Source organism: Leptonychotes weddellii, chromosome 15 (assembly GCF_054177405.1).
Source record: "Leptonychotes weddellii isolate Sample4059 chromosome 15, ASM5417740v2, whole genome shotgun sequence".
Classification (NCBI taxonomy): Eukaryota; Metazoa; Chordata; class Mammalia; order Carnivora; family Phocidae; genus Leptonychotes; species Leptonychotes weddellii.
In genome coordinates this window covers 19,830,385-19,845,265 of record NC_138383.1, presented here as the reverse complement: position 1 = coordinate 19,845,265, position 14,881 = coordinate 19,830,385, and the positions used below count along the sequence as shown (strand labels likewise).

The following is a 14,881-nucleotide window of genomic DNA, read 5'->3' as shown; positions in this document are numbered from 1 at the left end:
ACTGATGAGTTCAGATTAAATTTATGTCACTTAGGACCTATAATCCATAGTTGAGGCATATAATCTAAATACAATTATTCTTTCTTTTGAGGCATATACTCTAAATACAATTATTCTTTCTTAAGGAATTTTTGACCTCGGTGAAACTGCATTTTTTGTTGTTGTAGAGATCTAGGTTTGGGAAACTTCTTTTGTGTACCCATCAGCTGTGACTAAGAATACTATTAAGTCCCTTATCTTCCTGAAGTTACATTCATGAGAATATGTTAGGGAAGTTATAGTATTAAATAAATGTTTTAACTTATCGAAGGAGAATTCCAAAACAGGTCAGGTTTCTTTTCCACAAATGGGTTGCAGAAATAAGTTAGCATGTGATTTTTTTTCAACATGGGCTTCTTTACATGAAGGACGTGAACAATTTTCAAAAAACTAGTAAGGATGAGTGTGGGGAAAGGGTATTAGCAATGCAGAGTTCTTTTTCAAAAATGAATACATCTCTACTTGTCTGAGTTCAGTCATGCCATAGCTTTATTTTCTACAAATCAGGGAAGGAAGAATGACCAGTTTCTGGGTAAAAGCTGACTGATCTAGTGTTTTAAATGTCAACTTACAATTTAGTGCCAGATTCTCATCTTAGGAGGCATTTACCCACATTTGCCTAACCATGAATAGAATAACGGTTGCAGTATAAAACTCCAGACTAAAACACTGCTAAATTACTACTCTTCAACTACACGGATTAAAATTCATAGGTGTTCCTGTTTAATAAATCCAATATATAAAACTGAATCAGATGAATAACGAGATAATTAGTTACGTTCTTTCCTCTGGAATAGAATTTTTCCTTTAAATAGTAAATTCCTTTAAAACATTTAAAATAATGATTTACAAAAAGTCTAATTAAAAACACTTCTACTGGGGTGCCTGGGTGGCTCAGTTGGTTGGGCGACTGCCTTCGGCTCAGGTCATGATCCTGGAGTCCCGGGACTGAGTCCCGCATTGGGCTCCCTGCTCGGCGGGGAGTCTGCTTCTCCCTCTGACCCTCCTCCCTCTCCTGCTCTCTGTCTCTCATTCTCTCTCTCTCAAATAAATAAATAAAATCTTTAAAAAAAAAAACAAAAAAAACCCACTTCTACTCCACAAAGTAATACGAGAGTCATCATTTACTGAGTGCTTATTGTGTGGTGGATTCCACAGAGTAATATAATAATAGGCATTATTTACTGAGCCCTTATTGTTCAGTAGACAACTTGCTAAGTGCTATGCAAACATTATAGAATTAAATCCCCACAATCCAGTGAAGTAGGCATTATACCCATTTTAGATATTGAAAATCTGAGACTCAGAGAGATTAAATAACTTGCCCAAGCTCACATAGATGGTAGGTGGCAAAGCCATGGTTCAAACTCAGACTTCAGAGTTTGACTCAGAGCTCAGACAAAGCTAATGCTCTTAAATAGATTCTCTCTATATAAATATATAAATTCCATATACCCTAAGAAACTGAGTCACAGCACACTAAACTCCAGGATATCATACAATCATTATATCCGTTCTTCACTCCTTTGGCAAAGGTGTTCATTTGGACAGATATACACCAGTTTGTTTTTTCCTTCTTCAAGTGTCTACCTCCACTTCTATCATAATTCAGAGCAAAAACAAGCAGGAATCCAAAGGAGAATATGGGTTAAGATCACACAGACTGTTCTGTCTTTATTAGCAGTTGTAAGCAAAGAAATATAAGAACACTGGCAATAAACTGAATAATCTCTAATCTGCAGCAAGTTGGGGGATTTATTTATAGAGAATCACAGAATTTCTATGCTAGAAAGGAACTTACAATTGCAGTAATGGAGGTCCAGAAAAGATATATAGATACCAGTACACACATACACATTGCTATATACATATTATTATATATACATATAATGCATTTATAAAATATATGTATATAGTACTTATTTCATAGTTCAGAACAGTATTATTTCCATTTGTAAAATCCTTTAGACTTAACACTTTCATCTTCTTTTTACTCAAATTAATTTCAAAATTAGAACATTAAAATATAGGGCGCCTGGGTGGCTCAGATGGTTAAGCGTCTGCCTTCAGCTCAGGTCATGATCCCAGAGTCCTGGGATAGAGTCCCGCATCAGGCTCCCTGCTCCTTGGGAGCCTGCTTCTCCCTCTGCCCCTCTCTCTGTCTCTCTCGGTCTCTCATGAATAAATAAAATCTTTAAAAAAAAAAAAAAAAGAACATTAAAATATATAAATGATCTGGTTCAAAAAATAAGATGACAAAGAATGATTTAAAAACAAAACAAACAAAAATAACATGACAAAAAAAGGATTATATTCTAACAGAGAACTCTCGAAAACTTTGCAGCTACCATTTACAGTTAACATTAAATTGTTAATTTGCAGGCAACTGCAAATCCTTTATTTTTCTTCTCCCCACCCACCTTGAAAGAGGAGAAAAACAAAAAAACATAACAAAACTGGCTCTTTGTTGGTAAACTGCAATTCAGTATACAAAGAATTGGGAATGACCTTCCCTGGGCCTGAACTGTCAATCAAGGGTTGCATATGCATAAGAATAGGTACTCTATATTTAAAAACCTGCCCCAATCTAAATATTTTACTATTTTCTTTTTGCCGGTCTTCCCTGCCACATAAATCACCTCATTCTGCAGATAGTAAAGCAAACTCGAAGCACCCAGAATAGCTATACCTAGGGCTTCTTCTTATTATTGCAAATTATAAGTAAAACTGAAAATGCTTTTCCATTTTTTACTTTTAAACAATTATGAAAATTATATCTGCCTGCATCCTCTATTTGATAAGGAAGTCACACTAACCAACAAATACCCTAATAGTTGGCATATCTGATTATACAAAATCAGGCAAGCATTTGATTTATTGCTAACCTTCAGCCCCATGTTGTTAGATATGATTTCTGTCTTAGCACCAAAGTAATGCATAAGATCAATTTGCAACTTGCTTTCATGGTATTCTATTTCCTTTTTAGTTTTTACTAGAAATTCCTGGGACAGGGGCACCTGGGTGGCTCAGTCGTTAAGCGTCTGCCTTCGGCTCAGGTCATGATCCCAGGGTCCTGGGATCGAGCCCCACATCGGGCTCCCTGCTCCACGGGAAGCCTGCTTCTCCCTCTCCCACTCCCCCTGCTTGTGTTCCCTCTCTCGCTGTGTCTCTCTCTGTCAAATAAATAAATAAAATCTTAAAAAAAAAAAAAATTCCTGGGACAAAATTCAAGGACAAAAATGGAAGAAGACATTGCCAATATATGTTTCATAATTGACTAAATTCTTGTCTACCATGATTTAATTGGTTTAACCTCATAGCAACTTAAGACACTGAGCAAAAAATTACATTTCCACCTGATTACAACTATCAGATATGAGGCTTATTACATCCAAGAGAATATCATAAAATCAAATTAGAGGAAAAATGATTAGGGAATAGAGGTTACTTAACCTACTGCTATTAACTCATATGTGCTGAAAATGAATACCCAGCAAAACCATTCTTTTAACAGAAAGTCTTCAAAAGCTAATGCAAATATGTTTTGGATTTATTTACATTTGAATACATATCTTCATTTTTAAAAGTTATATAATTAAGCAAGATGAATCAAGCACAAATACCACTGCACAGTTCAATACCACCACCTATTCTTAGTTGTTATTAAGTTAAAATCTTTTATCAAATGGGTCCAATGCACTAAGACATAAAACTGTAAGACCAAGTTGTATGCCTTCATTTTCCTGAGTCAATTTTCGGATACGGGTCTGATCTAAGAATCCATCAAGTCTGGAAGACCAAGTAGGAAAACAGTATAAAGACAACTACGCACAAGCAGCTAAATTTGGTCAGTTTAAGGGCATTCTTTCTTCTTCCTCCCTCCCTTGGATTTTCCTGGTGTAACGGAATATTTTATTTTGAACATCTAAAAATACCCTTCCAAAACCACAGTACTAGTTAGATTACTGAAAATTTTAATTCCGTTCCCAATCTGCCACCAGTTGGGAACCTGTAATCTAAGGGCTGGGAATGGAATCCCTGGCCTGTAACAAAAGTACTTAATAATTTGCAAGAAAAACATGACCAAGATTTGAAAAGAGACACTTGGGAGATAAAAATAGAAGAATTTTATTTTTTTTTAAATATTTTTATTTATTTGTTGGGGTGTGGGGGGAAGAGAGCATAAGCAGAGAAACCGGCAGGCAAAGGGAGAAGACTCCCTGCTGAGCAAGGAGCCCATGTGGGACTCGATCCCAGGACCCTGGGATCATGACCCGAGCCAAAGGCAGATGCTTAACCAACTGAGCCACCTCGGTGTCCCCAAAATAGAAGGATTTTAGAAATTAAGATTAAAAAGTGATATCGGGCGCCTGGGTGGCTCAGTTGGTTAAGCGACTGCCTTCGGCTCAGGTCATGATCCTGGAGTCTCTGGATCGAGTCCCGCATCTCCCGCATCGGGCTCCCTGCTCGGCAGGGAGCCTGCTTCTGCCTCTGACCCTCCCCCCTCTCATGTGCTCTCTCTCTCTCATTCTCTCTGTCTCAAATAAATAAATAAAATCTTAAAAAAAAAAAAAGTGATATCAACACTAACAGCTAAAACTGACAAATGACCTAAAACATAAGAATATAAAAATTTAAAAGTATAAATACTTCTAAACACTTCTAATACTGATTCAATGAATAAAAATCTTCGATGCAGAAACAGATTACAGCTAAGAAATAAGAATGCATGACTTAAATATCAAGAACACACTTCGTAAAGTTTTTGCCAAATTAAAAAATTTTAACAATGGAAAACAACTTTCAATATGTAATGATTTATCTTATGTAGACTGCAGAAGGAAACATATGTTGATTTTTAAATAATGAGTTACTACAGTAAGTACATGATACAACATACCATGTTTCAAAAGGTAAAAGGGAGGGACACCTGGATGGCTCAGTCAGTTAAGGGACTGTCTTAGGCTAAGGTCATGATCCCAGGGGCTTGGGATCGAGCCCCACATCGGGCTCCTTGCTCAGCAGGGAGCCTGCTTCTCCCTCTCCCTCTGCTGCTCCCCCTGCTTCTTCCCTCTCTCTCTCAAATAAATAAAATCTTTTTTAAAAAAGGGTAAAAAGGACCCATAATTATACAATAAACATCAATAACACTATTTAAAAAACACACAGATTGTCTGAATGGGCCCAAAAAGCCTAAACCTCTAATTTGGACCTTGTATAATACTAGATAACTGCTTTCAAACTAATCTCTAAAGTGTTAAATACAAAATCCCTTACTTTTACTAGTTCTCTTTCCCATTGCAAGGCTTTTCAAATAGAATGAAACAAATGGCTGTCACCCACTGGAAAAATGTATAACATTTTCCACGAGTACCAATTAGGAAAGATGGTCATTTACTATGCAGAATGTAGAAGATAAAACCTTACAGGAGAAAAAAGGTAATTACTGCAGCCTTAGCAGTACTGTGCAACTCTGCCTACAAACTTTAACAATATTGGAGTTGCTGTTTTAGAAGAAACAGCCAAGGAAATGTGGTCCTCTGCTTTTATTTTAAAAATGACAGATTCAAAAAAAAAAATGACAGATTCAGAGGATTTTGGAACAAAAGGAACCGAAACAACTGATGCTAATTTCTTTGTTTTGCAAAGGAGGGAAATGACCAACCTGGAGAAATAAAAAGAAATGACCAAAGTTATAGTTAATTGGTGGCAAAAATCAAGATTAACTAACATCCAGTTCTTTCAACTCCCAATGCAGTATATTCTTTCTGCCATACCACATTTTATGATTTTTCTTATTTTGGACAAACTGACTTAATAAATGAAGCAGGCAAATAAGTATTACAATTTAATCTTACAGGCTGTAATATTATACATTTATCAAAGCAGCAGTGAGATGTAATGAGAAAATAATGAACAGGGATTCAAAGTATCCAAATTGGAACTTATCATTTCCTATGTGAATCTTAACATTCCCAGGTCCTGATTAAACTGTAAATAGTTATCTGTGATGTCTGTTAATGTTTTCACAATAGATAATGCTAGACTTTTTAATGAACCCAAATAAGATAGAAATTTCCCCCCAGTATCATCTTATGATGGAGCTACTAAGGGAATGATGAAATGGAGAGGCTTTACTGAAAAAAAATCTAAAGATTCAAGGGCTACCTTAGATTATTTATACATGTCTGTCACTAATCTCACCGAGTGTTAAGATAACACACATAGAGGCACCTGGGTGGCTCAGTTGATTAAGCATCCAACTCCTCATTCTAGCTCAGATCATGATCTCAGGGTTGTGAGATTGGGCCCTGAGTGAAGCTCCACACTGGGCATGGAGCCTGCTCCTGCTTAAGATTTTCTCTCTCTCCCTCTGCCCCTACCCCCTCTAAAAATTTTTTAAAAAGGTAACACACTATTATAGTACTTCAAATGAAGAACAACTTCATTCTTGATAGCAAAGACAAAATAAAATATACTGGATGAAGAAATTTAGGAAAGTTCTTGCCCACACATTTTATGGGCTTTTATGCTATGTTATGCTAAAAACAGAGCAGAATGACAGAGTGAAGTTAAAAAAAAAAAAAAAAAGCAGGTTGGAATCTTGGCTCCCCCACTTACTAGCTGTGCAACTTGAGCACTTCTTAAGCCTTAGCTTTCCTCAACTGTAAAACAGAATTGTGAGAATTAGAAGTAACTGAGGTAAAACATCTAGCTCAGTGCCTGGCATGCAGGATTCAGTAACAATTATTAAGTCTGCAAGGAAATTATCAAAATTTGCCACAAAACAATGTATACTGTAAGTAATGTAATAAAAAGTACTTAGATGAAGAATTTCAACTGAGAGACACATTAATCAGCACTCATTATATTAGCTTATAAGGGTTATTTTTGTGGAAAGTTAATGTCAAAGTGATACAGCAAAGAACAATATTTTCACCATCTCTGTATCTCTTTAACTCTTTTACCCAACTATCATCTACTTTGGCTATTCTACAGGATGCTACATATCTGGCTAACAAGTACTCTACTCCCTTTATTTTAACTTTAAATTTTTTTCTACAGTTCCAGATCTGAGCATGAGATTTAAAGTATGTGGCCTGAAGTTACAACATCCAAAAGCATAATGCACATAATATTCCTTATAATGAATGAACTATAAAAAAATAAACTTTAGTTACCTTCCACCCAGAAAAAAAATGTGACCAAGAAAAAGAAAACAATTATTTCACTTTCTGTATTAACCATAATTTGACATGACTTATTATTTGCTACAAAAATTTCCTCCCCTCACAAAAATTCTCAGGGATTTGCTATCTACTTACAATCATAAAATTATCAGTCCTTTAAAACCATTCTGTAATTCTGAGAATTAAAAAAATAACTTGATGTAAATATTTTTGACATGAAAAGACTGCTTTATTTTGTCTACATGTTTTATCCATTGAAACTAAATATTTAAAATGTTTTCAATGAATTAGCAGTAAGTTTACTACTTCATAAGAGACCTAACAGTTTATTGTTTTACTACTTGTAAATTAGGTCAGTAAAGAGGTAAATGGAAAAAAAAAAAAAGAGGTAAATGACTTTAAGAAATACTCAGATAATTAAACTCATTAACATATATCATTTCCATACTTTCCCATTTGCATTCTGGCATGGAACCCCCTTCTTATCATAAAAGACTAAAATATTTATAAACCAAAAGCTAATCATGAATACTGTAGAAGGAGGGTTTTTTAATCCCCTCTTATTCTTTATCTTATCAGACACCTTTAGAAAGCTTCAACTGGTTTAGTTCAAGGTAAATAAATATACTTGACAAGGCAATAAACTTTATTATGATACACTACTACAGGTAAACTACAAATTAAAATATAAGATAATTACAAAAACAGGATGTAGCAATGCAATTTTAAAACACATACTACGAAAGAACTCCTTCCAACAGTATCTCAATCTACAAGAAAATAGCAAAATGATAAAGAGCAGACTTCAACGGCAAAAGGCTATCCCCTACTCAGATCTTAAGTATTTGGGTTTCTCTTTCAAGATTCCTGTTAACTGCTAAAAGTCCACTAATTTTAATGACGGTCTGGACTTTACAGTACAGTAGTACTAAATATGAAACCATTCTAAATTAAGCTTATTGGATCTCTCTACTTTAAGGCAACCTAAAGTTCTGTTAAACACCCAATCATATCTACTATATTTTCTTCCTATGATTAAGTTAAATATGAAAACTCTGAAGAGATCAATTTCTCGATTTTCTCCATTCCTCACCTCCAACAGTAATACCGTAGAGCTCTGAATTTAAACTTCTCCCCAACACTTGCTACCTAGATCTTTGTGGATAAATTAAAGTATTTTCCCCATAGCATAAAAAGAAACCAAGAAATAGACTAAACTGAAGAAAGACCCTTAGGTAACAATTTCACCCTGGGCACCTAGTGGACAAGTTTCCTGAAACTTTTGTCTCACTGTCTTACCCCCTCAGTAAACCTTGGGGTATATTACCACACTACTGCAATTCATCCGTAGTTAGAATACTTCACTTCCCAAAGGAATCACTTCCTTAACACGGTGACTACTCACTGAAGACGCTTTCAGGTGTTTTCCTGTTTCCTCATCCATTCCTCAATTCCATTAGCTATAAACCTTTTTCGCCAGAGGAGAAAAAGTTGTTAAAGAGTGGATTTTCTGAAGTCTCGACCGTACACATCTAAGAGTTCCCAGAAACAATGAACTACAAAAGTACAGACTAAACGGGAAAGAAGAGGAAGTATCAGAACAATACCCACACCAAACAGCACCGAAAACTCGTGGTCGTCTCTATCGTCCCAGTCTACCACCTCCACTTCCCTAGTTTAATCAAGGTCTCTCAAACATAGAGAAATGGCCCCCTGGCCCATAATGTCCCTCTCGCTTCACGAAGAAGGTGGCAGAAAGAAAAGAAGCCAGCTCCGGTTGATCGGAGCTGTGATGCTTTTTCTGCCGGGTGGAGGGAGAGAAGCCAAGGATTGTGTAAAGAATGGAAAGCTGAGTGATACTGGGGGGAGGGGGGAATTAGGGCGCCAGAGTAATCCCTTGCCCGGGCCCGCTGGTGGAACAGGCTGGAGGCGACCAGCCCTGAGGACTAGGGAAGCTGGGCTGCACCGGGCTTTCAGGTCGCGAGAAAGGGGAAAGAAGTCTGGCAGCCCCAGCGGTCGGTGGGTGACGGCGCCAGGCAAGGGAGGAGGCTCCGTGCCGAGCGAAATTTTCGGGGCATAAGAGCGGGAATCGCCTTGCTCACGCCGCCCCAGCTCCCCCAGGCTCACACCTCAAACCTGCTCTTGGTCACTCCGTTCACGTCCCTCCTCATGGGGCCGGCGGGTGCGGCCGGGGCCGGGCGCTGCAGCGTGCGGAGTGCAAAAACTGGGGGCCCGGGGCAGGCCCCGGAGTTCCGGGACCGGGAGGAGGTAGAGGAGCGGCGGGCAGGGGCCGTCAGCGGGGAGGGGAAACCTCTCGGCTCCGGCGGGGCCTCCTCCACCTCCCGCAGAGCCGGCGGCAGCGACGACTGCTCGTCGCTAGCTCTTCTCTCCCCTCAGCCTCAACTTCAACCCAAAACAAAAACACTCCCCACCTGCCAGCAACGCCGCTCCTCATTGGGCAGAGCCGCCCGGGCCTCGGAACGGCGTGGGGAGGGGAGGAGGAGGAGGAGCGCGCGGCGGCGGCGGCTGCGGCGGCGGCGCGGGACCACCCCTCCCCCACTCCCGGGCGCAGCCCGCGACGGTCCGCCCGGGAGCAGCCGGAGCGCGGCGGCGGCGGCGCGAGCCCGCTCTTGCCTCCGAGGCACGCAAGCCCACCGCGAGGAGAGGCAGGGAAGTGCCTATCTGTCTGTGTGTATTTGTGTATGGGAGGGGCTGTGGGGAGGGTGTGAGTGCGCGCGTGCTCGCGGACTAGCGAGTGAGGAAAGCAGGACAACTGCACCCAGTACCGGAGCCCATCTAATCCCCTTCGCCGGCAAACGGCACGCACCCACCCAGCAAGCACTTGAGCTTCCTGTCAAGCCCTCCCAGCCCCCTAGTCTTGTCGCTTCTTCCCCGGTAGCCTGTGCAGCCACACATGTCCTTCCCGGCCACCCAACTCCTTTCCCTATCACTCACTGTCGCCTTGAACCCAAAGTGCAGCAGGCGGTCCCTGCTCGGAGCCATTTTCCTCCTCTTTCTGGTTGTCTCTAGATTGAGGCAGTGCTGCTGCCGCCGCCGCCGTCGTTGCTGTCGCTGCCGCCGCCGCCGCCTCCCCCGCCCCCGTGGATTGCATTACCGGGTGTTGCAGGGAGGCCTGGGGGGCCGCGGCAGGGCGTGGGTCTCCCCGTGCATGGATCAGGAGGACGGGAGGAGGGGGTAATTGCGCTACCCTCTGCTCCAGGAATATGCAGCAAGGCCGCACCTCGCGCCTTGGGGTCAGGGGGTGCAGCGCCGGAGCTGGGCGACCATTCCTTTTAGCTGGGGGAGGGGCGCGCTTTGGTGGTTGGGGGGGGGGCCGTGCGAGGCTGAAGTGCCTTTGGCTTCCCCCGCCCCTCCGCCACCAGACTGCTGCTGGCGCCCAATGGGCTCTAGTGCCTGCCCGTCCTCCAATCAGGGCTTTGCTTGGTGAAAACCTGATCCTGACGCCACTTTGGCGGGAGAAACAAGCGTGTCTTAACTAGTAGGCGGGGGCGCTGGCTCAGTGGAAATTACATACATCTGACTCCTTGGCTCCTTCCATAGAAGCTAGTTTGTGTCATTATATTATTATACTTTAGCAACACCAGCCCTCAAGGTCTTGAAATTTATTATCGAATTTCCATGGACTAAGGAATAAGTTTACCCTCTTTTAGAGCGACAAACTACAGAATCGTGTACCCAAGATGAAATATTAGAAACTGTATCATAAATTCCAGCAGTCCTGGCAGGATCACTGCCCCTAATCGTATTCCAAAGTAAGTATGTTTGTCTTCATACCTCCTTTAATTAGTTTTAGTGACTGGCTTGTTACGAATCTGATTTAAGAGAGATTACTGGGGTACCTGGCTGGCTGAGTTGGTGGAGCCTACCACTCTTGATATCGGGGTTGTAGGTTCAAGCCCCGTTGGGTGTAGAGATTACTTAAAACATTTATAAAAGAGAGAGGAGCTTACTTAAGAGCAACTTGTGCTGGAGATTTTTTTTTTTAATAGGCATATTCTGGGGTGCCTGGGTGTCTCATTCGGTTAAGCATCCAACTCTTTCCCCTCAGGTCATGATCTCAAGGTGTGAGATCCAGCCCGTGCTTGGGCTCCCAGCTGGGCGTGGAGCCTGCTTGAGAGTCTCTCCCTCTGGCCCTCCCCTCCCGCCAGCCCAACCCCTGCTCTTTAAAAAAAACAAAACAAAACAGTAAAAATTATAAAAATAAAATAGGCATATTTAAGCTGGAAGCTTTATTACCAACTCTTCAAGCACTTTTTTTTCTTAAACTTTCTCGTGTTTGTCCTAGAAAGGGCTTCTTAAGCAAGGAACCTAGCTTCAGAAACTCATTCTCAGACCCACAAACCCAGGTCTAGATGTTATATTCTGTCTGCTACTTCTAATGTTATTTCACTTCAGCCATATAAACACAGCTTTTTAGTCGTATCTGATCTAAGAGCAGTTTTCTCCCAACTATTGATGAATTTGGTGACTAAGACCTGCAAAAGATAGTAAAACTGGCTCAAGCAGATAAATCAAATGAAGCAAACTTTCACAGGTCTTTTACCAGGTTTCAGTTATCCTTTACGGTTAACCTATTTTGAGTAATACTCAGGGAAGACTTTTATTTCCTGATTTTTTCTGATTGGTGGACTTTTAAAAAGCTGAATAGGGGTTCTCTGGGTGGCCCAGTTGGTTGCACTGCTGACTCTTAATTTTGCTGATTCTTGATTGGCCCAGGTCATGATCTCAGGGTTGAGCCACCCCTGCAGGTCCCGCTCAGCAGGGAGTCTGCTTGTCCCTCTCTCTCTGCCCCTCCCCCCACCCCCTCTCTAAAAAGAAAATCTTTTTTTAAAAAAGCTGAATAAGTGAAAATTACTCAAAGGTTAAAAATTTACTACACAAAGGCATAATACTTTTTATCAAAGAAATTTATTTGCATGTAAATAAACAGGTTCTTTTGTAATGTTTCGGGGGGAAAAATCCCAGATTTTGTCTACTTTCAAAAAAATGAAAAACCCCAAAGTATTTACAGAACGGCCATACGCACAGAAAATCAAATTTGAAAGATTTTTTTAGAAAAGACCCTCCCCAACTGCTCCTGATGTACATTTCTAAAACACAAAATTAATAAAGCTCAGCTTTTACAGCTGAGCATGTTTCCCAACCTAGCTTCCGAGATGTTAGGTACTTCCTACCCCTCAGAAAACTAACTCATGGGTAGAAATAAGGGGGTAGAGGGATTGAAAAGGGAAAAAAGGGAGGGGGGGAGAAAATGAGATTGCCCAGGGATTGTGAAAGCTTCCTATACTGTCATCTGCTTTAAGTGACTTGACTGGATACTGTATGACTCACTGGCTCCCTTGAAAGGGTTGCTTCTGAGAATTCATGCTATTGTTGCACTACATTTTCAGACCTAGGCCTTAAGGAAAATCTTTCCGAGAGTCACTAACCTGAAGGCCAGTTTTGGCAATTATATCCTGCTTCATTTCTCCCCCGTTTATAAAATACCTGTTTTAAAACACATGGATTTTGAACCCGAAATCTTCATGTACATCAGAGCAGGTTTTGACCAAGAACCCCTAACATGAAGCCAAAAGACAGAAGAGGAATCAGGTCAAACTAAGAATACATAAGACACCAGCAGCAGAAGACAGGTAGAAGTTGACTTCATGTCCTTGCAGTCTTTTGAAACAGAAGAATGAGTACACCTAGACAGGAGGGAGGTGTCCCAGGCTTGGTTTATTCTGCCTCTTCTCCTCCACCCTGTGGAGAAATGCAGTGCTCCCTGGTTCTCAGGCAGGGTGAAGCAGGTTAGCCCCGGCTCCCTGTTAAGCAAGTTCAGATGCTGGGTCAGTGTGTGGGGTGTGCCCATCGACAATTCAGGGGCTTATCCTTCATCCAGATCCTAACTCGGGATTCTTTGATCTGGGATGAAGACAGAAAGAGAGAAAAAGCTTCCCAGTTTACTCATTTTGGAATCTGTTGGCTCTGCTTGGGGAAGCTGAGCCCCTGATATGTAGTACATTCCCCATAAGATGTTCCCCACCCAGAACAAACTTAAAAACCACGTAACATTTTTTTTTTCTCTGCAGAAACCAATGGGATAGGATTCAAAACTAGGTGAGAAACTTGTGAGAAATCCAACCTGGTTATATGTCTGAGAGGCTGCTACTGTATCAGCATCACAAGATAAAGCACTCTGGTATCACCTTGCCCATGTCCTCCTTAGTGTCACCCAAGACATTTGACTCTGATACGGTAACCGATAACTTTTCTTGCTCCACTTTGCAATGTTTCGTTTCCTACTTCTTATTACCTTGGGACACAAAAGTGGCAGAGTTGTTGAGAGCTGATGACCAGAAAAGGGAGAACACTAGAGGAAATCAGAGACAGTCAGGAAAGAACGCCAAAGCTGATTTTCCAACTCTATGCTAACTCCAACCTGCAGAAAGAGCTGAATATAGAAATCTTCTTCAATATCTGATGAAGTCACTTCCATTTATCACACACACACACAAATGAATCACCTGGCTTTTTTTTTTTTTTTAATCCAGAAGAGTTGTGCTGGGGACTGTGCCCCGTCCTGCTGATACAGATCCTGAATGGAATCATCAGGAATGGCACAGTGCAGGTGTCAAAATCAAAGTAAGGCCGCAGAATTTTGAGAGGACCCTCCAAATACTGAGAACTTGTGTTGCACTCAAATGGTCTCCTGGATTTCTATATTCATGAGAAGGGCTTCTTATTGATGTCCCCCAGAATCCAGACTCAGACCTATTCCTCCAAAAAGGTCCAACTGGGTTGCTACATAGTAGCAAGGGTTTATCTTCATGCCCACCTAGCATTCCAGGCCCCCATTACTTCAAGTGAGCTTGAAATTGTTTTAAGTGAACTATGGCTGCAAATTTTTTACTGTTTTATCTAAGGGAGCATACAGTGGAGCGACTGAAGTCTGGACTCCTTCTCCATGTGATGCAGAGAAACAAGGAGCCCAGCTCTCAGGAATGGCATCAGTTCTCCTACAAACAAAATGCTGGGATGTGGACTTTTGGCACATTGTGGAAATAGGAGAACTATTAATTCTGTAATGGTTTTCATGCCACTGGGTCAGGGAGGCTGTACATTAAAACTTACTGCATCTGAAAACATGTTTACATCCCAAAAAGCCAGCCCAGCCTTTATTAAAGGACAAAGAGACTATAAATCAGTACCTCCATAGGGAGGTAACTCCTAATATTCCTATGATGTCTGAACCCTATGATAAACCTCCTAAAACAAAAATACCATTTTGGTTTTTCTACTTAACTCCAAAGGTGGACTCTGACTAATCTGCTTGGGCTTAATGCTACAGTACCAGCACAAGCTACAGGCTCCCTACCACCAAATAAGCCTTGCTCTTCCACCTCCCATCACTTTGAACCCTGAACCTTATAGAATTAGAAACACTGTGTAAAGACAAACAGATAAAGGGTTAAAATATTACAAATAAATAGCTAAAATTATCTTCCCTCCCCCAATCACTCCTAAGAAACAGACACCAAACATTACTTAAGTGTCCAAAATGACCAAAGTCCTTCATTTGTCCATGCCTCAAATGGGCAACTATCCAAACAAAGTGAACAACCTTCATGCAAATGCATCAAGGAATGTAT

General features: G+C 41.0%; 1 protein-coding gene and 1 long non-coding RNA gene across 2 annotated transcripts in view; one reads left to right on the top strand and one right to left on the bottom strand.

Moving 5' to 3' along the window:
• FBXL20 (F-box and leucine rich repeat protein 20) overlaps positions 1 to 10,313 on the bottom strand; it is a 95,242-nt gene extending 84,929 nt beyond the window's left edge. The window contains exon 1 of the mRNA XM_081805073.1: positions 10,185 to 10,313. Within this exon, the coding sequence (XP_081661199.1) occupies positions 10,185 to 10,232 (48 nt within the window). The 5' untranslated portion in view covers positions 10,233 to 10,313. The remainder of the gene's footprint in view (positions 1 to 10,184) is intronic.
• A 277-nt stretch (positions 10,314 to 10,590) lies between these two features.
• LOC145717346 (uncharacterized) lies at positions 10,591 to 14,719 on the top strand. The gene is made up of 2 exons (XR_014140495.1): positions 10,591 to 11,002; positions 13,322 to 14,719. It is a non-coding gene; the product is annotated as an uncharacterized LOC145717346 (long non-coding RNA).
• Positions 14,720 to 14,881: the final 162 nt, after the last annotated feature.